The following is a 25,510-nucleotide window of genomic DNA, read 5'->3' as shown; positions in this document are numbered from 1 at the left end:
CTAGCTCTGGTCTATTTTATTTTTTTAATTTTTTTTTGCTAAGTCCTGTTGCTTCTCTGCCTTCTTGAGGATGAAGGTATTACCAAAGTTAAATTACGTCCTGGCATAATTCATTTATCTGGAACACTCATCTCCAGGCGTTGCCAGGTGGCTTTCTGGGTGAGTAGGGCTTTACCCCCACCCCCAGCTCCAAGGGCGAGGCTCTGCGCCCCTCCCTCCGGGGCTCGTGCTGTCCAGATGTGGAGGGGCGGGGCGCTGGGGCTGCGGCCCCCAGCGGGGCGCGCTCGGGGGGGTGGGCGCAGGGGACCGGGAACCCGGGGCGCTTCCAGGCGGCGCGCCCCGGCCAGCGGCGGAGCGGCTCCCGACCCGCGGGGGGCTCCGCGGAGGCTGCGGGGTCCGGGCGGAGCTGTGGGCGGGAGGCTTGAAAGGGGTTAACCCCGAGGAGTAGTGGTCGGGTCGGGTTACTTCCCTTTAAAAAGACGGGGAAAGGAGGAGTCAGGCGCTAGTGGGGCAGCGTTGGTGGCGGCCCGACACGGGACACGCGAGGAGGCTCCCGGCCGGGCCGGGGCGCGCGGTTCTGCGGCGACAGGCAAGTGGAGGGCGCGGCGGAGGGGCTGCGGGCGCAGGGGGTCGGCGGCGGGGGCGCGGCTGCGGGGCGGCAGCCGGAGTGCGCCAGGGCCCCGGGCGCAAGCGCGAGCAGAGAGCCCCGCATCTGCTGCCCACGACCCCTCCGCAGACGGGTACACCGAGGTCCAGGGGAGAGCGAAGCGAAACTTTCTTTTCTATTCTTTCCTCCTGTCCCTCCTCCTCCTCCTCCTCGTCCTCTTCTTTTTACAGAAGGTTCTTCCCTAGCGTAGAACCGGTTCCGAAACAACACGTTGTTCGAGGTATAGGTGGCGACGGATGCGGGAGGAACGCGGACGCCGCCGCAGGGGCTAAATGTGGTCTCGCCCCTGCCCCAGGCTGGGGAGGGGTCTGCTGGGGTCAGACTTCTTCGGTCCACCTGCGGCCCGGGGGCCCTTCCCGGGGGCTTCGTCTTTAGCAACTTGAGTTTCTCCCGCTCTTCTCTTCCCGCGGGAGGGCCTGAGCCGGATCACCTCCTCAGTCAGCTTCTTGGGTCGCTTCTTGGCTCTGGAGCAGGTGCCTGCGGCCCCTTCCCCAGACCCCACCACCACGAGTAAGAGGAATTCTTCCTGCAGAGATCCCACTGTGATCCTGTGGCCTCCGAACCCGCTTCCCTACGGAGCCTCGGAGTCTAAGGCTGGAGGGAAGCTGCTTCCATCTGGCGACGGGGAATAGGCCCAGCTGTGGGAGGCGGCCCAGCCCCCATCCTGGGTTCCCACCGCCCCACCGCAGCCCCTGGGGGCAGCTCCTTGCCGCGCCCACGTCCCTAAGTCAGGTCCTCCCGCCCCTCTGCTTGAAGTTTTACTGCTCAGCGTTATGAGGAGACAGTGGGGATCCCTACATTGGAAGGGGCAGGGGGATCGGTATTGGCTGTAGTTCTTGGGCTTGTGGCTCTGGTGGAGGGTCCAGAACCCCTTGCTGGGTGCTGCTGGATGGTGTGAGAGGGGCGGCAGGGACGGTGGCCAGCTGCTCACACTGAGGCCCCTCGGTGCCTTCGTCCACACTGACGCCATCGCCACTTGCCTGGCCGCACCCTAGATCTGTCACCAAAGGCCCCACAGGGGCTCCAGCTGCACCCGTGGAAATAAGGCCAGGGTCCAGCACAGGCCTGTGTCTGGCACCAACCCCCACCGCAGCCCTCCTGCCAGGAAGTTCCACTTCCTAGAACCACTCCCAGCTTCCAGTGCTCTGAGGCGTGGAGCTCAGAGCCCATGGGCAGAGCCCGCAAGCTGGCTTCCATCAGAGTTTTTGTTTCTTGGCCATTCCCTACAACAGCCGCTTCAGGTCCATGACCTTTAATGTCCTTTAAAATTCAGAAGAGAGGAGCATCTGGGTGGCTCAGTCAGTTAAGCATCTGACTCTTTTTTTTTTTTTTTAAGATTTTATTTATTTATTTGACAGAGAGAGAGATTACAAGCAGGTGGAGAGTCAGGCAGAGAGAGAGAGAGAGAGAGAAGCAGGCTCCCGCCAAGCAAAGAGCCCGATGCGGGGCTCGATCCCAGGACACTGAGATCATGACCTGAGCCGAAGGCAGCGGCTTAATCCACTGAGCCACCCAGGCGCCCCAAGCATCTGACTCTTGATTTCAGCTCAGGTTGTGATCTTGAAGTCATGAGATCAAACTCTGATCTCATGAGGTCAGCTCTGCTCTGAGCGTGGAGCCTGCTTGGGATTCTCGCTCCCCAGCCTCTCTGTACGCCCCCGCGACCCCCCCTCGCTCTGCCCCCCGCCCACACATGCTGTCTCTCTCAAAATAAAAGTAAATAAAAATTCAGAAGGGACACACAAGTCCCCCTAAAAGATGATCAGACCTTTCATCCTGCCCAGATCTGCCTTTGTTAACTTACTATCGTGTGTTGTTAGGCTAAAAAGTGTCTTGCCTCCTCCAGTGCCCAGGAGAAAAGGGAGGGCGGGGTGGGAGAAGGTTTTATGAGTTTTATAAGGTTGGGACGGTGCTGTAGTTAAGCCTGTAGAAGCTGCCATTAACTAGCTGTGTGACCTCGGGCAAGTCCCTTCATCTCCCTCTGCTTCGGTTTCCTCAGCAGCTCGCTGGTGGTGATGACCCTGGCGGGGCCCATAGTAGGTGCTCAGTTGCACAGAAGGGAGCTTCCAGGCAAGATCCACAGCCCAGACTGGCCCCGGCACCTCCTCGGCTGGCGTATTGCTGCCCCCCAGCCCCCCAGGGCCTCTGTGCTCCTTCCCTCCAGAGAGCGCTGCTTTGGCTTAGAAATCCATCCATAGCAGAGCTAACTTCCCATTAGGGCCTTCTGAGGTTCTCACAGGACAGACGATGTCTGATGTTCCCAGAGGAAGCACCCTGGGAACTGGCCCACGCAGCTGTGGATGGAGGGCTCGGAAGCTTGGGAGTGGGCCAGCGGCTTGAGGGGCCAGAGTGTGTCCTATGCTGGAGCCGAGCCTCCCCCCACCTCACTGTTCCTTCACGACAGACGATGGGCTGCAGGTTGTCCCCTAGAACCCAGCCTGCTCAGCCTTGCAGGGGACAAGGGGCAACGGAGTGAGTGTTAGGTAGCAGCTCACCAGGGGTTTGTGAGGGAGCCTGGATCGCAGCCGACTGTGGGTCCCAGGCTCTCCCCAGCCACCCCCACCCCGCCCCAGGCTCCTGGCTTTCCTGTGTCGGAACAGAAGGCAATCTGTGCCCCCTGCATCTGAGACAAAGGTGCCTTTTCTTGTTCAGTTGATGTCTCCTACATGTGTGGTGATCTGTGCCTTCAGTATTCTCCAAGTTGTTGAACTTAATTTTTTTTTTTTAATTTAGAACTTTTGTTCTCTAAACCAAAACATAGACAAGCAGAAATATATAAACCCACAGAAAGGCTGCTTTGGTTGCGAAGGGGCTGGAGGTACTGAGCTTCTCCCTCATCAAGAGAGTCACAGTAAAAGGGACACACATATTTTGCTCAAGTGCAGAAAGGTCCCACGGCAAAGACAGCGCACAGGGGACACCAGCCTCAGAATCAGACAGGGCGGGGCAATGATTTCCAAAGTGAGTGTGGTGACACAAGATGATTTTAGGGACTACCTAGATGAGTAGTTTTTAAATCAATAATCATTCATTAAAATGTATACAGGAAAAAAAATGTATACAGGAAAAATTATAACTTAGCACATCTAACTCTGAGTTCTTGCTAATTACTGCTCCAAAAGAGAGTAAATATATTGACTTAAAGAAAAATATTGGGGTGCCTGCAAAGCGTAGTCAGTTAAGCCTCCAACTCTTGATTTTGACTCAGGTGATGCTCTCAGGGTCGGGAGGTAGGGCCCCGTGTCGGGCTCCCTGCTCAGCGTGGAGTCTGCGAGAGATTCGTTCTGCCCCCCTCTCCTCCCTCTGCTTCTCCTTCCACTCGTGTGCACTGTCTCTGTCTCTCCCTCAAAAAATAAAATCTTAAGAAAAAGAAAAATCTTAAGTGAATAATATACAAGAGGATCACAGATAAGTCACAAAGACGATTTGTGTCTATGCTCCAGAAGCCCAAGAAGGAGTGTGGGGTATAGGGGGGGCATCAGCCCCCAGGATCAAGGGTCTGAACTGGGCGAGTTCCATCCGCGTTGTTACCTGCCTGCTGTGTGCTAGTGCTTTCCTGGTGTGGGGGATACTGTCCCCATGGTGCTCTGAGTTTTGGGGGGTGATGGGAGGGCTGTCCCGGGACAGCATCACTGAAGCGAGCCTCCAGGATGATGGGTGCGGGAAACACAGAAGCTTCCCAGACCCAAAGAGCCACTTGTTGCTGGTGGGGAAGGGGTGGCAGTATGCGGCTAGAAGGGGGAGAATGTGGTAGGCTTGAGGATCAGAAAGAGGCTGGTGGGCAGAGTGCAGAGGGTGATGGAAAGAAAGCTTGAGATAAGACGAGAGAATCTTGGAGGGCTGGATCATGCCAGGTCTAAAGGCCATGGCAAGGATTGTGTACATGGTCATTCATTTAGCCAATATTTACTGGACTCTTGCCTTGTGCTGGTAATGGAGGGGCTTACAAAATTACAGTCTTCCTTTAAGGTGCTTGGGTCTAGTGGCAGGCTTTGAACACATAGATGGTGTAGTCGTCAGTGCTGTGATAGAAATGTGAAACGGGCCAGGGAACCACAGAGGGGAGAGGAGTCCCCGTGCGTGAGAAGGCCATGACATTGAGGTGTTTTGAAGGATGAGTAGGAGTTTGACAGGAGGGAGAGGAAAGGCATTCCTAGTAGTAGAAACAGGACGAGTAAAGGCACAGAGGCATGAAAAGGCCCAGCAGGTTTGGGGAAATGGCTGAGGCTAGAGGCACAGTAGGCATTGGGAAGAGGAGAGGCCAGATGGTCAAGTTCACCGAAGGTCTTCGGACTCAAGACTGAGGTTTCATTCTGCAGGCAGGGGGGAACTGGAGACTGTGTAGCAGGAAAGGAAGAGCCTTCTGCTGAGGTGTGTGGTGAGCCTGGAGATGCCCACCACTACACGCTGGGGTGTGAAGATAGCAAGCTCTGAAGCTAGAGCATGCCCCTCACTTGCCCCCCAGCCTGAGCTGGCCTGGTGCCCAGAGCAGGGACCCCTTATTACAGGGCAATAAGCTGCCTGCTGCGCCAACTTTGAAAACTAGAGGCTCTTTCCAAAAGAGTAAAGAGTCCAGCCAGCTGGGCCTGTGGTCTGCATCCAAAACAAACAGGAAGAGACCACAGTGGGCCAGGCAGGGCCTCTTTCTTTATTTGGAGAAGGGATTAGGCCAAGTGGGCTTGTGGGTCCTTCTGCTTCAGAGGTGGGGGGCTGCAGGCCCATCAGGGACGGACTGAAACTTGGTTTAGGGGGACACATGGCTCCGGGGGGCCAGCCTATGGGGTCGCTATAAAGATGGCCTCCTTAGGCCTGTCCTGGCCCTGAAGATAGACTGGGAGCACATGCCACATCACCCTTGGGAGCCACTGTCCACTGTGTCACCATGCCCAAGCTGGAAACTTCTCCTGGGCACTCGGCCTCCTATGAGTACCCTGGGCGTCAGCCCAGGCCTGATGAGGGCGGGTCCTGGCCACCACGGTGGGAAGTCCACACTGGCCAGCCCAGGGCCCCGTAGGCAGGTCTCTAGAGAGAAGGGGAGAAGCGCCAAGGGCTCAGAACACCCTCAGCCTGAAGCACCTCTGCCGGCCCAAGGACAGGTGGCAGTCATTTATTCTCGTGGTTACATGTGAATGAATTGATCTATGTGTCCATTCAGTGCGTATGTGCACTCACTTCCCAAGCGTTTGCACAGCTCAGGGGAAGGCAGACCCGAGCCAGGGCGGGGATTGACAGATGAATGAGGAGCTTACAAGCCAATGGAGCCGGCCCAGGTGAGCCCTGGGATAGAGTTGGCCTGAACCAGAACACCACTCGTCTGCCATGGTTGGAGGAGGCTTCCTAGAAGGGGGCAGGCCGTTCTCCCAGGGCCAGAGTGGGGGCAGGGACGGGGTGGAAATGGGCTAGAAAGACTTGAGTAAGCAGTGATTCATGTATGTGTGCGTTCACTCAATGACTACGCGTTGAGCACCTGCTATGTGCCCGGCACCATGTCGGGCTGGTGAGCGGAAGCAGCCAAGGGCCTGCTCTCATGGGGACTGCGGTTGCTGGGGGAGACAGATAGGACTCAAGTCTTCACTATGCAGATCAAACGGAAAACTGCACTGAGTTACAGGGCTTCGACAAAGAGGTTTGTGGTACTAATGGAACTAATAGGGCCTTGACCTCGCCAGCAAGGGCTTCTCTGAGAAAGAATGGAAGGATGAGTAGGAAATAACTAAGGAAAGAAGATGCCCCTGCCCAGCCTACTGACCTTTGCTTGTGTGAGCCCTGGATCACATGCTGATCCAGTCAGTGGGAACAGCATGTGCAAAGGTCCTGTGGCAAAGGGAGTGGATGATGACCAGAGTGGCTGGACCACTGGGACAGAAGGGAATGTGGTGAAAATGAGGCTGGGAAGGGGATAGGCTGATGGCAGGCTGAACTTGTAGGTCTCTTTGGAAGATTTAGTCTGGATTTTATGAGCAAAAAAGTTTTTTTTTTTTTATTAAAGATTTTATTTTTAAGTCATCTCTATCCCCATCGTGAGGCTTGAACTCATGTCCCTGAGATCAAGAGTGGTATGTTCCACTGACTGAGCCAGCCAGCTGCCCTAGGAAGGTTTGAAGCCGATCCAATTCTTGTGGCAAACAGGTTTGAGGGGGCCTGAATGGAAGTGGTGAGTCCATGAGGGCATAGTGGACTCTGTATGAACAGGGAGAGCGGCTTTGACCAAGGACATGATGAGAGCAGGGATGGGGGCAGAATTGGACATGGAAGTCAGGGTCAGGAGGTGTCAAGGTCTGAGACACTGGACTGATGGGTGGGCAGAGCGATAATGAACATTCTTTTATTAAGTATGATAAATCATGTCTTCATTTCTACTAAGGATAGGAAAAGAGGCCATGGCTGAGCTCTGGGTAAGGAGGAAGGGAATAATGATGCGTAGGTTGTGCTCTGTGATCTTTAATACGTTCTCTTGTTCAATCTGGGCAACAAAGTTGAGAGATAAATACTGTTATCTATTTGTGAGGAGCGAGCTCTGAGCAAGGTACCTGCTCAAGGTCACAGCTGGGAAAAGGTGAAACCTCACCAGCCTCCTCTCTTAAAAAAAGAAAAAAAAGGTAGAACACCTCCTTTCTTTCTCCTCCGTGTGCTGATAGCTGAGCTAGAGCTTTTTGGCAAGAAGGGGTAAGAGGGGGAACTTGGAAGAACTCCTGCTCTGGAGGAATGCAAGGGACTCTGAGACCCTGTCCCCAGGGCTTGGATTGTCTGGGTGGGCCAGATCCAGCCACAGGGGTGACCCACGCCACTCTTGACCTGAGCCAGAGACTGACTCCTCTGCATCTCCTACCTCTTCCTGCTCCTGGGAGGTCCTTCCCTGACTCTAACCTCAACCCTCCCGCTTCTGTCCCCACTGTCCCAGCACGCAGGCACATCAGTGCCCCCCAGCCCCGCTGCTCCCTCTTCCTGCAGCCCGTAACTGGACACTGTTTGCTCCCCAGCAGGTGCCCTGGCACACTGTGTCTGGACCTCCTCCTCTCTGGAGCCTGAGCAGAGGGTGTCCCTGCCCAGCCTACTGACCTTTGCCTGTGTGAGCCCTGGTTAATTTTTGCCCAGGCTGTGGGCTGTAGGGCTCCTCCCCCGTCCCCTCAGGGATATAAGTCTGGCCCGAGGCTGCCTTGCTCCTCGCCATCCTGAACCTCCCCCAGCCCCCACCCTGCCCTCACCATGGCCAAGGGCTTCTACATTTCCAAGGCTCTGGGCATCCTGTTCATCATCCTGGGCGTGGCGGCCGCGTGCACCATCATCGCTCTGTCCGTGGTGTATGCCCAGGAAAAGAACAAGAACATCGGGAGCTCCGCCGATGGCTCCACAGCGAGCCCCACGGCCCCCACGAGCCCCACGAACCCCATGAACCCCACGGCCCCCACCGCCACTGGGTCCACCACCGCGGCTACCACCTTGGACCAGAGCAAGCCATGGAACCGTTACCGCCTCCCCAAGGCTCTGATTCCCAGCTCCTACAATGTGATGCTGCGGCCGTACCTCACCCCCAACAACGACGGCCTGTACACCTTCAGCGGCAAAAGCACCGTGCGCTTCTTGTGCACTGAGTCCACCAACGTCATCATCATCCACAGCAAGAAGCTCAACTACACCAACATCCAGGGGCACAGGGTGGCCCTGAAGGGCGTGGGGGGCATCCAGGCCCCCGCCATCGACAGGACCGAGCTGGTGGAGCTCACTGAGTACCTGGTGGTGCACCTCCGGGAGCCGCTGCAGGTCAACAGCCAGTACGAGATGGACAGTGAGTTCCAGGGGGAGCTGGCCGACGACCTGGCGGGCTTCTACCGCAGCGAGTATATGGAGAACGGTGTCAAAAAGTAAGTAACAGTGGGGTCTGTCTGCTTGGTGGGGGCAGGTACCAGATCCGAGGCAGAGCTGGATCCTGGGGGCCAGGGAAGGGCTTGGATTGCAAGTCTTGGAACCTGGAGCCTCTTGCTGGCCCCTGACTCCATCCCAGGTGCTAGGGGAGCAGCCCCTCCCCTGGGGGCTTCCATACCCCACATTAGGGAGTCAGGGGCGAGTGGTAAAAGAGCCTCTTGGACAGATAGGAAAACTGGGGCTCAGGGGAGAGAAACTTGCTTAAGGTCTCCTGGCTAATATAGGGATGGAGCCTGCCGGGACTTTGACCCTGACTCCTGAAGGAGCTCTGCTCTCCCCCAGGAGCTGGCCTGTCAGGGCCGAGAGTCTGCCCGGGGGAGACCGAGACGGGGAGGGCAAGAATGAGTCTGGAGCAGCCTTTCCCGCACCCCTTCCCCTGCACGCCTGGCAGCACCCTGAAACCCCCACCCGCCCACCCTCACGGGGCGCAAACAGTCCCCCAGCACAAGCTCTGACGTCCTGGTTTGGGCAGGGTGATCGCCACGACACAAATGCAAGCTGCAGACGCCCGGAAGTCCTTCCCGTGCTTCGACGAGCCAGCCATGAAGGCCACGTTCAACATCACCCTCATCCACCCCAGCAACCTCGTTGCCCTGTCCAACATGCTTCCCAGAGGTGAGTGGGTCTGTCCTGGGGCCACACAGCCTTGGGAAGGAGGCACCCCAGGGCTAGGATTTGGAGCAGGGGAGAGGAGGCATCCCTGCAAATTCCAGTGCTCCCTGCCCAGGCCCCAGCGTCCCCTTCCCGGAAGATCCCAGCTGGAGCGTCACAGAGTTTGAAACCACACCTATCATGTCTACTTACCTGCTGGCCTACATCGTGAGCGAGTTCAAGAGTCTGGAGAGGCTAGCACCCAGCGGCGTCCTGGTAAGAAGCTGGGCCCACTCGTCCTTCCCCTTCTCTGGGATTGGCCCCAACCCGAGGGATATTCTTGTTCTAATTCATTCCCATCTCTGCCCCTGAGTTGTTAGACCAGTGTTCGAATCCCGGCGCTGAGTGTCTGGGACAAGTTTTGGCCCTCAATCTCTGCAGCTGAATGTTCGCTCTCTCCTCGTGAAGGGCGTTCCCAACCCTGGGTGTCAGGCAGACGGCGGCCATGACTACTGCTATTCCCAAAGACTCCTCCCTAGGACTCTGAGCCCCTCAGAGACAGCCCCCGCAACCTCCCCTCTGCTGCCCATGCCTCTCAGTTTAACCTAGTCGGTGCCCTCACTAGCCTGCTGGCCCCTGGGGCCCCGCCCATCTGCACCGGGACCCAGGAGGGGCCTCTGACCTACCTCCATCCTCTCTGCAGATCCGAATCTGGGCTCGGCCTAGTGCGATCAACGAGAGCCATGGAAACTACGCCCTGAATGTAACAGGCCCCATCCTAGACTTCTTTTCTGCACATTATGATACCCCCTACCCACTCAAAAAATCTGGTGAGTGAGGGGCCTTGTGGTGGGGACAGAAGATGGGGCACCCCACCCAGAGGCCATCCTGCCAATGACCTTGCTTCCACAGACCAGATCGCCTTGCCTGACTTCAACGCTGGCGCCATGGAGAACTGGGGGCTGGTGACCTACCGGGAGAGTGCCCTGCTCTATGACCCGCTGTCCTCCTCCACCGGCAACAGGGAGCGGGTGGCCACTGTGATTGCTCATGAACTGGCCCACCAGGTAGCCCCCCCCCATCCCAGGGAGGGCCGAGAAGTGAGTGGGGGGCTCTGGGAGGAGAGGGCACAAGCCCTAGGCAGCTGCGAAGGGAGGAGGGTCCCAGCTAGCAGGATAGCTGAGGGGAGACACGGTGATGCCAGCCAAGTCCCGGCCAGCGCCTGGCACGTGGGGGACCCTCGGTGAAGGGCAGTTCTGGGTACTGTGAGTGACCTTCCCTCCCCAACAGTGGTTTGGGAACCTGGTGACCTTGGAATGGTGGAATGACCTGTGGCTGAACGAGGGCTTTGCCTCCTACGTGGAATACCTGGGCGCCGACTATGCAGAACCCACCTGGAATCTGGTGAGCCGGGGGCCCCGGGTGCAGCGTCGGCGGGCCCCCCACCCCGCCGCCAGGCCGGTCTCCTGATGAGCAACTGGGGATTTGCAGAAAGACCTCATGGTGCTGAATGACGTGTACCGTGTGATGGCCATAGACGCGCTGGTCTCCTCCCACCCTCTGTCCTCGCCTGCCGGCGAGGTCAACACGCCGGCCCAGATCAGCGAGATGTTCGACTCCATCTCCTACAGCAAGGTACGGAGGCAGCGGCGGGCAGGCAGAGGCAGTGGGGACGCGGCCCACAGAGCCCCGCTCTGGCAGCATGCGCCCTGGCCCGGTCCTGCTGGCTCAGCCCCGCTTTCTGAGACGCCCTCCCCTTCCGCAGGGAGCTTCCGTCCTCAGGATGCTCTCCAGCTTCCTGACAGAGGACCTGTTCAAGAAGGGTGTGGCAGTGAGTACCCTGGGCCAGCCGTGGGGGTGCGTTTCCCCAGCCCCTGCTGTGTGTCCCCGAGCCCCCCGCCTACCCCAGGGGTTCAGTGGGAGAGGCTGGGGAGCACCAGCTTCGCCTTCACCGTGGCCTTTCTTTCCGCAGTCCTACCTCCACACCTTTGCCTACAATAACACTGTTTACCTGGACCTGTGGAACCACCTGCAGAAGGTCAGTAAGAGCCAGCTGCCCGCGGCCATTTTTGGGGGGTCCTGAGATGCTGTAAGTCTCGGGGGGGCGGTGGTTGGCGCAGCACGTGTGGGAGAGAATGTGTCCAGCTCCACAGCTTCCCAGCCCAGGCAGGTCCTCTGAAGGAAGCCTTGGTTGCTTGTCTGTAAAATGGGTGCAGCGAGAGCTCCTCGAAGGAGGTGTTTGGAGACCATGGGTCAAGACCCCAGGCAGGCACCTTGCCTCCCCGCCACAAACCGTAGTGAGCTCCATGGCGGGAGCCCAGGAGCACCCTCATCAGCCAGCCCGCACGGTTCCTGAGTCCCTCCCCTGCCTGGAACTTTGGAGTCAATCATTCTACCTACTCAGCACTCCTGGCTGCCCTGTGCCCCAGTGGGCCCCTCCCAGGCCTGACTCTGCACACTCCGGCACCCCCAGCACCAGCTTTGACCTTCTCGCCCTGCCCTGCCTTGTCTTCCTGTCCACTCAAACCTCACGCAGCCCTGTCTGTGGGACAGACCCTCTGACCGGCCCGCCTCCCCTCTCCCCTCCCTGCCTCTCCTAGCGCTGGAGTCTGCACACTGCCATCTTCCCGTCGGTTCCCCTCCCTTACAGCAGCCTGACTGACCCCTCCTGAGTCCCAAGCCCAGTCCAGCAGGGAGGGGAGACCAGGGTCTTGTCAGGGAGTCACAGCTGGGCTCCAGCACCCTTCTGGCTGGTCTCCAGGCCAACTTCTATCTGCCAGGAGCCTGGTTGGGCCCTCTCCCCAACATTTCCTTCCCTGGACCCCCCACAACCTGCTGACAGGGGCACCTCACTGCCTCCACACCGTCTTCCTAGCCTGCCTCAGTCCCTCCCTCCTTCCTCTCCTGCAAAGCTGAGCCCTCCTCCATGCCAGGTGCCTCTCCACCTCCACCCCTCCCTCCCACAACCTCTGTCCCCGAGCCCCCCCCCCCTGCAGCCCCTCCCAGCTCCCCTTCCTGCTCAGCTTCTGCCCTTCTGATTCTCTTCTTTCTCTTTCCTGTCTTTATTTTCTCACTTAATAGCAGATGTTAACTTCTTGTTGTTATTACAAAAGCAACGCATGTGCGCGGTAGCAGATGATAAAAACCCGAGAAGACAGTAGAGAGCACCCTAAGCCCGTCCCCCAGACCACCCACTCTCTCACCCTGCGCTCGCTCTGCACGCTGCCTGCTCCTGGCCCTCCTGTCCTCCTCGCGGGTTGATCACTCTGGGCAACCGCCTGCCCCCACAATACCCACCTCACCTTGGACCCCAGAAGTGGTGGGAGTGGGGAGCCCATCTAGATTTGCAGCGCGCAAACGCCTGGCCGTTCTCAGGGGGCCCAGCCCTGGGACCCAGCCAGCTCCTGCCTCCCTGCGGGGTGGCACTTCCGGAGCGAGGCGGGAGGGGGCGCTCCACTGAAGGCTGCCCCTGTGGCTCTGCCCCAGGTTGTAGACGATCAGGCAGCCATCAACCTGCCTTACTCTGTGAGCGACATCATGGACCGCTGGATCCTGCAGATGGGTTTCCCCGTCATCACTGTGGACACCGCCACGGGCAACATCTCCCAGAAGCACTTCCTCCTCGACCCCGAGTCCGTTGTCACCCGCCCCTCAGAGTTCGAGTGAGTGGAAGGGGTCACCGATGCAGGTGTCCTAGGGAGGTCTCCGAGGGGCAGTGGCCGTGGCGCCCCTTGGCCATCTCAAGTCCAGGAGTGCTGCGATCCCGGCCCCGTGGCCGGAGACAGGCTCTCCCTCTGTGGCCGGGAGGATGGGAGTGCTCGGTGCGGCAGCGGGGCAGACTCCGAGAGCTCTTCCCCGGCCGCTCCAGGAGCTGCTGTCCCTCACCCTGATCTCGGGGGGCTCTCGTTGCAGCTACCTGTGGATCGTGCCCATCACGTCCGTCAAAAAGGGTGTACAGCAGGCAGACTACTGGCTTCCGGGAGTTCGAGAGGGTAATCCAGCCCTGTCCCAGCAGACGGCGGGCCCACCCCAAACCCCCAGCTCCTGGCCCACGTTCTGGGGGTTACAGCAGGACTCGGGGGCAGCTTCCTTTGTCATTTCATTCAACAAATGGAGCTGAGTACTTCGGTTCTAAGCTCTCCTCTGCTGTTGCCCAGCTGTGTGACCCTGGGCGAGTTACCATCCCTCTCTGGTCTCTTTTCATCATCTATAAAATGGGGCCGAGAACGATATCTTACCCCACTGAGTTGTGTGGGGACTAAAGAAGAGAATGTATATGAAATGTTTACAACAGCACATGGCATATGAACAGCCCTGCTGTGCCAGGTACTGAGGAAACCAAGCTCAAGGCAGTTCCTCATCGGCCTAGGCCAGAACTGCAGATGAAGAGAAGGAAGATAAGCAGCTAGAACTTTCCAGAGCTATGTTGAGTACTTTAACAGAGGCATGTGGCCTCTGGGCTGCTGCGGGACGGGAAGCCAGGAATAAGAAAGCGTCAGCTTTGTGGAGAGGTGAGAGAAGGCTTCCTGGAGGAGGTGAGCAGGGCCTTAGAGGAAGGGAAAGACTTAGCCAGGCTCATGGCGGCAGAGGAAATAGCAAGTGCAAGGCATAGAGGCAGGAGAGAACGTAGGGACTGTGACTAGGGCAGAGGTGTGCCCTCCAGGTGAGGCAGGTTCCTGAGGTCCCTGCAGGCTGTGAGGCACAGCGGCTGTGTCCTCGGGCCAGGAGGAGCCAGGGCAGGTGGGAAGTCGGCAAGGACCACCTCTGTGGAAGGACCCCTTCTGGCTGCCAGAAGAAAAGACTGGAAGGGAGGGCTGAGAGGGCCAACCCTGGGGGGGGTTGACTGGCAGGGACAAATTGTCTGGGCTTCCCCCTCAGTGACTGGGGCGTGCTGGAGCTGTTCATAAGCCCAGAGAGGATGAGGAGGACCACAGCTTGGGGAGCTGAGTCTGAGTGGCCCGGGGGTATGGGGATGAGATGTCCAGGCAGTGGTCACTGGCCAACCCACGGTAGTTTGGCCTGGCAGCCCCCTCCTACACCCCTTCTTCTCTCCTCTCCTTGGCACTGCCCAAGGCTTGAGGGCCAGCCGGTGCCAGGCTGTGTGGGAGGCAGCTCTCCTCGAGGCCTGGAGAGAGGCAGGCCAAGGGTGGGCCTGTGGCCTTCTGGGCAGCCCCACCCAGCTCCTGTCTCTCTCCACAGCCCAGAATAACCTGTTCAGAGCCACAGGTTCTGATGAGTGGGTCCTGCTGAACCTCAACGTGACGGGCTACTACCTGGTGAACTATGATGTAGAAAACTGGAGAAAGATCCAAACTCAGCTGCAGACAGACCTGTCGGTAGGTGTCTGCAGCCCCACCCCATCCCCTGCCCAGGCCCCGGGCCCAAGATGGCGCCCCAGACTGCCGGGCCTGCCCCCACTACCAGCCTGAGGTGACGCCCTCTGTTGCCCCTTCTAGGTCATTCCTGTCATCAACCGGGCTCAGGTCATCCATGACACCTTCAACCTGGCCAGGTGAGCGCCCCCGTCTTCCTTGGGCCCGGCCTGGCTCAGGCCTGGTGACTTCAGCAAGTGCTGTCCCATCATGAGAGCTGTTGCTCTTCCTCTCGGCCTTACCGTCCCAGGCACAGGGTGGCGGGCTCCCCGGGCTTCTGCACACCCCGCCCTGGGCCCCCAGATACTCATCCGAGACTTGGTTTGAGTACTTTACCTCAGGCCATATAGCAGTGGCCCCTGAGAGCCAGACACAGGCCCGTCCCCTCTAAAACCACTCTAAACGGGCTTTTCCTGAGGACTGACAGTGGGCCAGGCCTCCACGGTAGGCGCTCAGAGAATCCGGGAAGGCCAGGACAGGAGAGAGGCAGCACCTACTGTGTTCCCCGCAGGTGCTAAATCAATTTAAGTGATGTCCCCCATAGACACGGACGTTTATGAGCCAGATGCGTGCACACGGCCTGAGAGGGAGGGGGGTGGAAGGCGCAGAGGGCCAGACAAATCAGAGAAGAGGGGGGCAGAGCATAGGTTTCCGCCCTTATGAATCTCTGCTCTGTGGCCTTAGGCAAGTCACTTGACCTCTCTGAGCCTCAGTTTCCTATTCGTAAAATGGGGACAGTATGCGGTGGGCTGCCGGTGAGGGCGGGGCCTGAGCTGGCCTCATCTGCGGTGCCAGCGCATCCATTCCGGTGAGCACCGGAGCTGGCATGTCTGGGGCTCTGGGACCTTAGGTTCCACGAAGGGCTTGGAGTTCCCTCCGTGGGGCTGGACTTACTTGAGCCCCTCTGTTTGTCTGCAGTGCCCAAATGGTCCCCGTCACCCTGGCGCTGAACAGCACTCTCTTCCTGAACCAAGAGAGAGAGTACATGCCCTGGGAGGCCGCCCTGAGCAGCCTGAGCTACTTCAAGCTCATGTTCGACCGCTCTGAGGTCTACGGCCCCATGAAGGTACAGAGGGGCGTGGCAGGGTTCAAGGACCCGTTGGTCTAGTGCCTGAAATTGCACCATCAGGGAGTTCACGGAAATGCTGTCTGGAGTGGTGGACCCTTCAGAATGCCACGACGCTGGGTTCTTTGCCAAGAGCCGCCTGGGCAGGGTGGTGAGAGGGATATGGGGTGAAGGGAGCAGGTGCCGACGAGGCAGGTTGGGGAGGGCAGAGAAAGGACACGGACTGCTAGCGAAGTTTGCTGTTTGGGAAGTTAGCACTGTCCGAAGGCACAGAAGAAACCGCTGCTCGGAGCTGGGAAGCCTGCCATTTACCAGCCCTGTGGCTTCAGCCAGCTCTCTTCAGGCCCCGCGCACTGTTCCCTCTGTGAAGGGAGCAGGCCCGTACCTGCCACGCCCAAGGGAGGGGAGGGAGAAGCAGGTTAACAGCTTTGAAGTTGGGGTGATTGGGGGCGGGTATGTTGAGGCTCCCATGAGGGAAACTCTGCAGTTTCAGACCCCCCCCAAAAAACCACCCCAAACTCTCAATGTCCAACAATTGGGGGATTGGTTAAGTAAATGGCAATATCCATTTAATGGAGTATTACACGGCCATCAGATAATACTCGAAGAAAAGCAAGTGATGGCGTGCGTGAGGTTGGGTGGGAAGGGGCAGAGGGAGAATCTTAAGCAGGCCCCACACCCAGCACGGAGCTCAACACGGCTCAGTCTCACAACCTTGAGATCATGACCTGAGCCAAAATCAAGAGTCAGACGCTTAACCCACTGAGCCACCCAGGCGCCCCTTGAAGACATCATTTTTATTTATTTATTTTTAAAGATTTTATTTATTTATTTGACAGACAGAGATCACAAGTAGGCAGAAAGGCAGGCGGGGGGGGGGGTAGGAGGTTCTCCCTGATGCGGGGCTCGATCCCAAGACCCTGAGACCGTGACCTGAGCCAAAGGCAGAGGCTTAACCCACTGAGCCACCCAGGTGCCCCAAAGAGGTCATTTTCAATTAAAAAATTTTCACATTAACTTTCTATCAGGGTAAATGCGGTATTAGTGTAAATGAGCTTTTAACTCAGGGAAGTGTTCAAGGACATGGAGGCATAGCATCCGCAACATCTTTGTCCTACTGCCACACAGGACCCAGAATTCACCCAGGTTTAGAAGGTTCTAGGTTGGAAACTGTTCCTCAGCGAATTTCAGGGCTTGCTCCACTGACCCCCAGCCTCTCATGTTGCTGTTGAGAATCAGAGCCTTGCTCATTTCTGGTTATTTGAATGTGGCCATTCTCCCCTTTCTGGAAGCCTGTGAGCTCCTCTGTCAGTCCTGGTGCGCCTTTGTGTGGGTCTCTCTCCTCCCCTACCCTTTCCATCCGGGCATTTTGACATTGTTCCCTAAAATGTTTTTCCCCTCCTTGATGTTTGGTTCTCTTTCTGGGTCCCCTGTTTATCCAACGCATTGTTCTTGCGTTGGCCTGCCTTCTGTCCTGCCCTTAAATTCCCAAGAGCTGCTCCTGGTCCCAGTGTCCTTTGCAGATCTCCGAGTTCTCAGAAGGGACTCATCTCGGGCTTTCTCCAAGCGTTCTTTTTCTTCCATTGACTTGTTCCATGAGTCTTCTGTTTGTTTTGGTCTCCTTTGGAGAGATCACGGCAGAGGCTGAGCTGCCCTCTTTGGATTTGAGAGTGAGGCAGTAAAAGGCAATTAGAAGTTCCATGAGGTCATGTCTGTCACCAGGTCTCCCTGGGGGGTGACTAGGGCTACGTGACTCCTCATGGGGACCCTCAAATATTAGTATCCATGGGATGTCTGGTTGGCTCAGTTGGAGACCATGTGACTCTTAATCATGGGGTCATGGGTTCAAGTCCCACATTGAGTCTAGAGATTACTTAAAAAGAAAAAAACCAAAACAAAAACCAGTGCCCAAGATTGTTCCCCTGAGACCGGAGAGTCATCCTTTCTCTTCTTTTTTTTTTTTTTTTAAGATTTTTATTTATTTATTTGACAGAGATCACAAGCACGCAGAGAGGCAGGCAGAAGAGAGAAGGAGGGGAAGCAGGCTCCCTGCTGAGCAGAGAGCCTGATGCGGGGCTTGATCCCAGGACCCTGGGATCGTGACCTTAGCCGAAGGCAGAGGCTTAACCCACTGAGCGCCCAGGCTCATCCTTTATCTTGTATAACAAAGCTGTGATGCTCGCTTTTTGGGATTGGGGATGGGGCAAGAAACTGGAGATGTCTCCATTCGGGATATAACCTTTCACCTCTGACCTCTCTCTGCAGCCCACCAATCCTTCCCCTGAGTCTGGTGACCCCTGATTCTGAGCCCCAACCCATTCAGCCTCACCCACGGGGGAGGGCGGGGTTTGCCTGCTGCCAGGAGAGAAGCAGGAGCTTGGGGGTTTCATTACTCCTGCCACAGACTCTGACTCCTTCGTGCTCAGCCCCCGCCTCACCCCTGTCCCCTGCAGACCTGTCCCTCTGATTCTGGGCCCCTCAAGCCAGTGTCGCTTCTGGCGGTGTGTTCCCCGCAGCAGGCGCTGTGCTGCAGGCGTCCCTGTCCCTCTCTCCCCACCTTCTGGCTCCTTGCCTGCACGGGTCCCTCATCCACTCTGGTTTCCCCTCCTGTTTCGTTTGTTCTTGGACATAAGGCAGGACTCCCATCCCGGTGTCAGGGACAAAGAGCAGTGTGCAGAGTTGTAGAGATGCTAGGTAGAAAAGGAAGAAGAAGGGGTAAGCTCCCCAATGTGAAAATCATAGTTTGGGGAAGCACCTGGGTGGGTTGTATTTTCTGCAGACGCTGCTCCATGTTTCCTAAGCTCTACATAAGGGAAGTGGGATACTAAAAAAAAATAAAATAAAATAAGTAAAAATTAATAAAATAAAAATAAAAATAAAATTAAAAAGGAAAGTGGGATACTTAGCATCGGGCAGCGGGGGTGGGGCGAGGCATAACACTCTATTCAGAAGTGGTGACCCGGAGACCGGACTGTTAGACTGGGTGAGGCTTTCGGGAGGGAGAACCTCAGAACTGTGAGCTCCAACCTGGGCCAGCCCTGGCCTCTTTGAGCCCTGTGGCCCCCGGGTGAGGCCTGAGCCTCCAACCTTTCCGCCTCCACCTACTTGCCCTTCACCCTGGCGACACCTCCCCACCCATGCCAGAGGCTGTGTGGGGCTCCAGAAAAGTCAAGTGTGAGTCTCACCTTTGAAGCCCTTCCTGTTTTCTTTTCCCCAGAGTTACCTGAGGAAGCAGGTCTCGCCTCTGTTTGATTATTTCGAAACTCTCACCCAGGGCTGGAAGAAGCACCCAGACACCCTGATGGAACAGTGAGTGGAAGCTCAGAGCCCTGCTTGTTGCCTCATTTCTGGAAGTCACGGGCAGCCCAGCTCCCCTGACCTGGGGAGTCCCGAGCGGGGTCCTGCAGTGTCATCTTCTGGAGGACAGCTCTAGGCTGGACCAGGGCCACCGGCCACAGAGAGAACCCCTCCTAGGAGTAGGAGGCCTGCCCTGAGGCTCTCTGTGGCCTGCGAGCCTGTCTGAACTCCTTATACAAGGGACCAAACTGAAACTGAGGTTCCTCACTGGCTTGGTCATTTTATTTTATTTTAAAGATTTACTTATTTCTTTTGGAGAGAGAGAGAGAGAGAGAGCACAGGAGCTGGAGCAGGGCAGAGGGAGAGGGAGAGAGTCCTCAATCAGCCTCCCTGTTGAGCCCTGACCTGAGGCTCTGTCCCAGGCCCCTGAGATCATGACCTGATCTGAAACCGAGAGTTGGCTGTTTAACTGACCAAGCCACCCGCGCGCCCCTTGGTCATTTAGATTCCAGGTGTTCAAATTGGGGCTGGAGCTTGTACTGACCCCTCTAGGTCCCAAGGCACAAAGCAAAGAGGGGGACCCGATGGGCGGAGTGGGTTGTAGCCGCAGACAGAGCCCAGGCTCTGCCATCCTCCCTGGAGATGTGCATCAGCAGGGGACTCCGGCCGGAGTCTGGGCCAGGTGACCCACGGGCACACTGACCAAGTGTCACCCCCGGCACAGGTATGGCGAGATTAACGCCGTGAGCACCGCCTGCACCTATGGGGTTCCGAAGTGTAAGGAGCTGGTCTCCACTCTTTTCGCAGAGTGGAAGAAGAACCCCCAGAACAACCCGTGAGTGTGTCCCCTGCTCCTCCCCCCGCCTTCATCCGCCCCTCAAGCCCACAGCCATGTCCTCGTCAGACCCTCGTCCCACACTCCCTGCAGCTGCTCCCCCTGACGCCCCCACCCTCACCAGGATCTACCCCAACCTGCGCTCCATCGTGTACTGCAACGCCGTGGCCCAGGGCGGTGAGGAGGAGTGGAACTTCGTGTGGGAGCAGTTCCGGAGTGCCACGGTGGTAAACGAGGCCGACAAGCTCCGTGCGGCCCTGGCCTGCACCAACCAGGTCTGGATCCTGAACAGGTGAGGGCTGCGGCCGGCCAGGGCTGGGTAAGTGTCCCTCCCCACTGGGAACCAGGATCCCCACGTGCGAGAGAACACACCAGCCAGGCCTCCGCACTCTCATTCACAGGATCCCCACAAACTCGTGCCGTGGGGTAGTACGTTCCCCATTTTACAGATGAGAACACTGAGGCTCAGGGAAGCAAAACCGCTTACCCAAAGCCCAGAAGCTTTAATAAGTCGTGGAGTCAAGAGCTGAACCCGGGTCTGGGTCTCCGTCCCCAGCTTTTAGCTGCTGAAGCTTCTTGGCCGGTGATTGACCACAGCTCAGTTCTGCTCTCTGTCAAGGGCTCTGGGGCAGCTGGACCTGAGTCCTCTCGGACATGCAGCCGGGCACACCTCCAGCTCTTGCACGAGGGCTCCTGGCTCCCACTCCTGGGCCCCAGGAAACAAAAGCTCTTTTGAAAGACAAAAATGTCCATGTCAAAGACAAACATAGCCACCCTACCTGGGATAGGGCTCTTGAGCCAGGTTTTCTTTCTTTTCTTCATTTGTCCATGGCCCGTCATCAGATATTTATCAGGCACTGGGGCCACGGGACGCATGACGTTTGGCATAGCCAGTGACCCTGCCGGGGAGACTCAGTATCCCTCGTACTAGAGGGAGGTCGACTAAGGGGTCTTCAAACCCTGGTAGGCTGAAGCGATATGAAGAGGCTTGCAAGAGAGGTGTGGGGAGGGGAGGGTGGGGTCCATTGCCCTCCTGGGTTCTCTCTCTCTCTGACAAATCCTCTGACCGGAGCCCTCAGAGGTGGTCACGAAGTCAGCACCCTGCCCTCACAGGTACCTGAGTTACACCCTGAACCCTGACCTCATCCGGAAGCAAGATGTCACCTCCACGCTGAGCAGCATCGCCAGCAATGTCATCGGGCAAAATCTGGTCTGGGACTTTGTCCAGAGCAACTGGAAGCAGCTGTTTGACGAGTGAGTCTGCGGGAGCATGTTAGGAGAAGTGCCCGCAGAGGCTGGGGTGTCCTGGGGGGGGGCGTGTCTGTGTGAATGGGGCTCCTCAGGGCTGGAAGTTGGGGGACCTGTGGGCACTGCTGAGGAATGCGGGAAAATGAACCAGCTCGAGGGGAGTCGGGTGGGGGGCAACGCGAGGCAGGTGTGGCCGGCAGAGGGAAGAGAGTCTGGTTCTCTGCAGAGATAGGGGCAGGGACACTGCGATCAGATCTGTGTGCATGTCCCTAGAGCATGTCATTTCCTCTGGTCTACGAGATAAGGACAGTCGCGGCGTGGCTGTGAGGATTGCAGTGTCGCCCGCCTGTCCCTGAGCATTAGTTCCCGGCCCTTCATGGCTCTTCTCTCCCCCACAGCTTCGGCACTGGTTCCTTCTCCTTCTCCAACCTCATCCAGGCGGTGACCCGACGGTTCTCCTCGGAGTTTGAGCTGCAGCAGGTAAGCAGCCCCGGACCCTCAAGTGGCCCCAGAGGCCCATCCCAGTCTATTCAGCGAGTGGCCCCTGAGTGACCTCTCCACACTGCCAGAGCCTTCCTCATTTCCGGGGGAAGGAGGGCATCCGGGCTTTTTAAGTGGTGACAGTTCAATCAGAAACATGCATCTGGGAATTCTTGTACAGGCAAAAAGTAAAGAGAATCATATAAACGAACCTCCATGTTCCCATTACCCAGATTGAGCAATTATCAACATTTTGCTGCTTCTTTTTTGGGGGGGTGGATAATTTTCGGGCACAGGTCACTTACATAATTTCACCTGTAAGTGGTTTAGTTATATCTAAAGGAAAGGAATTTTTAAAAGATAATCTCAGTGCCATTAACAGGCCCAAGAAAAATGAACAATTTCTTGCTATCATGTTCTATTCAGCGACATTTGAAACCCTCTAGGTGGCTTCTTTTAAAATTCCTTTTGCAATGATAGATATGCTTGAATCAGAAGCCAAACAAAGTTAACTCATTGTATTAGGTTGATTTGCCTTTTTCTTTTTTCATTGAGATACAATTTATGTAGCACAACGCTCATCATGTTAAGTGGTTTTCTGTATGTTTACGAGGCTGTACAACCATCACCACCGTCCAGTTCCAGAACATTCTTGTTATCCCCCAAAAGAAGCTGTGGCAGTCACTCTTCCTCTGTCCCTAGCCCCTGGCAACCAGTCTCTATGGATATGGCTATTTTAGATATTTCATAAAAAGGATCATATAATACGAGACCTTTTGTGTCTGGGTTTTGCCTAGCATCAGGCTCTCAAGTTTTATCCATGTTGTAGCATGTAGCATTTATGGTTGAATAATATTTGTGTGGCTATACCCCATCTGTTTATCCACCAGTCAGTTGGTAGACACCGGGTTATTTCCACTTTTTTTTCTTTTTTTTTAGTTTTTATCTTATTTATTTATCTATCTCTTTATGTCTTATGAAGAGCAAGTGTGGGAGACAGTACGAGCGGGGCTGGGTGGAGCAGAGGGGCAGGGGAGAAGCAGACTCCCTGTTGAGCAAGGATCCCACCCCCAAAATATGGGGCTCCATTCCCAGAATCCTGGGATCACAGCCTTAGCCGAAGGCAGACCAAAACTGACTGAGTCACCCAGGTGCCCCCACTTTTGACTATATGAATAACTCTGTTATGAATATTCATGTACAGATTTTGGAGTGATTGTATGTGTTTATTTCTCTTGGGTATACACCTGGAAGTGGTACTGCTGGATTGTTTGGTAACTCTGTTTAACTTTTTGAGAAATTGCCAGAATGTTTTCCAAAATAATTGCACCTAATTTACATTCCACCTGCAGAGTAAGAAGGTTCCAACGTCTTTCTGTCTTTGTGGACTCTTATTATTTTCTTTTCCTTCTTTCCTTTACTTCTTTCCCCTTCCTTCCTCTCTCCCTCCCCGCCCTCCCTCCCTCCTTTCTTTTTTAATTATAGCCATTCTGTGGGTGTGAAGTATATGGACTGCATTTCCCTAATGACTAATGATGACGAGCATCTTTTCATGTGCCTATTGGCCATTCATACATCTTCTTTGAGAAATGTCTATTCAAATCCTTTGCCCGTGTCTTAACTGGGATATTTGTCTCTTTATTGTTGAGTTGTAAGAGTTCCTTATATACTCTGGATAGTAGGCCCTTACTGGATACCTGATTTGCAAATGTTTTCTTCGATTCTGTGGATTGTCTTTTTACATTCTCCATAGTGTCTCTTGATGTCCTGAAATTTTTAAATTTAGATAAAGTCCAGTTTTCTAATTTTCCTTTTATTGCTTGTGCTTTAGGTGTCATATCACATGCTACTAAGAGTCTTACCATTTTAGCTCTTACATTTAGGACTTTGATTAGTTTTGGCTTAATTTTAGTATATGGTGTAAGGTAGGGGTCCAACTTCATTCTTTTGCATGTGGCTATCCAAATGTCTCACCACCATTTGTTGAAAAGATGATTCTTTCACCCAGTGAATGGTCTTGGCATCCTTGCTGCAAATCAATGGACTATAAATGTGAGGGTTTATTTCTGGACTCTCAGTTGTGCATCATTGATCTATCTGTTCATCCTTAAGCCAGTACTGCACTCTCTTGATAACTGTAGCCGTGCAGTGAGTTTAGGAATGTGAACCCTCCAACTTTGTTCTATTTCGAGACTGTTTGGCTATTCAGAGTCCCTTGCTTTTCTTTGTGAATTTTAGGATCAGCTTGTCCATTTCTTGGAAATAAGAAAATGCAGTTGGGATTTTGAGAGGGATTACATTGAGTTTGTAGATCGATATGGGAAGGGTTGCCATGGAATAATATTAAATCTTCCAACCCATTAACACAGATTTGGGTCTATTTGGGTCTTTTTTTCTTTCATTTAGGTATTCTGAATTTCTTTCAACAATATTTTATAGTTTTCAACTTGCCAGCCTTGCATGTCTTTTGTCAAATTTATTCCTCAGTATTTTATTCCTTTTGATACTATTATAAATGGAACTGTTTTCTTAATTTATTCTTTGTAGGGGCGCCTGGGTGGCTCAGTGGGTTAAGCCTCTGCCCTCAGCTCAGGTCATGATCTCAGGGTCCTGGGATTGAGCTCGGCAGAGAGCCTGCTTCCCCATCTCTCTCTGCCTGCCTCGATGCCTACTTGTGATCTCTCTCTCTGTCAGATGAATAAATAAAAATCTTTAAAAAAAAATTATTCTTTGATGTTGCTCTTCCATCTTGCATCCTTGCTGAATTCATTAGTTTTAGTAGTTTTTTGGGTAGATTCCTTAGGATTTTCTATATTCAAAATCATGTCATCTGCTAATGGAGATAGTTTTACTATTTCCTTTCTGGATGCCATCTATTTCATTTTCTTGCCTAATTGCCCTGGTTACAACCTCTAATAGTATATCTTAATCTCTGACATCTCTCTCTCATTCTCTCTCTCTCTCTTTTTTTTACAGTGCCATTTATTTGTTGAAACAGCTAGGTTGTTTGTAGTATAGAAATGGCCACATTTTGAATTTGGCTGATTACTTCCTTGTGGTATCTTGTCTGATTTGTCCCTCTCTCTTTCCTGGATTGGACTGAGATTACAATTCAATTAAAAGCTAAGGTTCAACTCAATAAAGAACCGTAGAGTGAAGATCAGAGATGTCCAGGAGCCAGATTTAACCACAAGGTTCTTGGTTTTGAGCTCTGCTCTAGATAAAGACTTTATGGGAGGGAAGGAGGGGAGAAGAAGGACTGGCCCTTCCTCTGCGGCCCTTCCTCTGCTGGAGAAAGCCTGTGGCTGTGTTCCCAAGGGCCCTTGGGGGGAGGCCCGAGGCCTGGACAGCCCTCTGCTTGAGGCTGTGTGACTGACCCAGCCTGGGGCTGAGAATCCTCATTCTCCCGGCAGCTGGAGCAGTTCAAGAAGAACAACATGCACATAGGCTTCGGCTCAGCCACGCGGGCTCTGGAGCAAGCCCTGGAGAAGACCAAAGCGAACATCAAGTGGGTGAAAGAAAACAAGGAGGTGGTGCTCAGGTGGTTCACAGAAAACAGCCAATAGCCCTTGGTCCTTCGTCACCTGCCCGCCTCCACTTCCCTGTGTGAGTGAGATGCGTGCATCTGTCTGCCCGGTGGCCCGCGGCAGCAACCCCTTCCTGGAGCCTGAGGTGACGGTGTCCTCCCCTCAGGGACAAAGCCCACATTTTCTCCGGTCTGCCCATGGGGCCAATCCAGTGTCCAATGGCCAGACTGTCCAAGCACCTCCCAGCCCCTGCCCCTCGTGCTCACCCCCACCCCAGGCCTGGCACGGTGCCTGTCCCCCAGGCCCTGGGGCTGATCTCAGGGAAGCCCTGCTCCAGGGCCAGATGAGCAGAAGCCCTCCATGGATGATGGATGGCCTTGGGGGGGTAGCCCTGTGCCCTCTCTCACCTTCCCATAAAGACCCTGAACCTAAAGAATCAACAGGGCACAAGACCTATATATTTTTTTTCTAAGAGAAAATGTAAATAAAGGATTTCTAGATCAG

The 25,510-nt window shown here is 55.3% G+C and overlaps 1 protein-coding gene across 1 annotated transcript; it reads left to right on the top strand.

Annotated features, from left to right (window-relative positions):
* On the top strand, positions 1-25,510 carry LOC122893426 (alanyl aminopeptidase, membrane). The gene is made up of 21 exons (XM_044230411.1): positions 1-159; positions 7,648-8,529; positions 9,063-9,205; positions 9,318-9,457; positions 9,885-10,011; positions 10,094-10,248; positions 10,472-10,585; positions 10,673-10,816; positions 10,947-11,012; positions 11,154-11,219; positions 12,668-12,843; positions 13,094-13,173; positions 14,381-14,517; positions 14,638-14,693; positions 15,472-15,619; positions 18,837-18,928; positions 19,641-19,751; positions 19,876-20,043; positions 20,865-21,005; positions 21,398-21,479; positions 24,893-25,510. Exons 2-21 carry the CDS (start codon positions 7,874-7,876, stop codon positions 25,043-25,045), a joined length of 2,955 nt encoding a protein of 984 aa, XP_044086346.1. The 5' UTR covers positions 1-159; positions 7,648-7,873; the 3' UTR covers positions 25,046-25,510.

The sequence above is a fragment of the Neovison vison genome, chromosome 13 (genome assembly GCF_020171115.1).
Source record: "Neovison vison isolate M4711 chromosome 13, ASM_NN_V1, whole genome shotgun sequence".
Lineage (NCBI taxonomy): Eukaryota > Metazoa > Chordata > Mammalia > Carnivora > Mustelidae > Neogale > Neogale vison.
Note: the sequence above shows the minus strand (reverse complement) of the source record. Positions and strands in the feature narration are given on the sequence as shown.

What these genes read in the sequence shown, in the direction of transcription:
- LOC122893426 (XM_044230411.1), top strand. Translation starts at nt 7,874, where the DNA reads ATGGCCAAGGGCTTCTACATTTCCAAGGCTCTGGGCATCCTGTTCATC. An exon ending in AGCTGCAGACAGACCTGTCG is followed by an intron (nt 14,518 to 14,637) that starts GTAGGTGTCTGC and finishes TGCCCCTTCTAG; the next exon opens with GTCATTCCTGTCATCAACCG. An exon ending in TGGAAGCAGCTGTTTGACGA is followed by an intron (nt 21,006 to 21,397) that starts GTGAGTCTGCGG and finishes TCTCCCCCACAG; the next exon opens with CTTCGGCACTGGTTCCTTCT.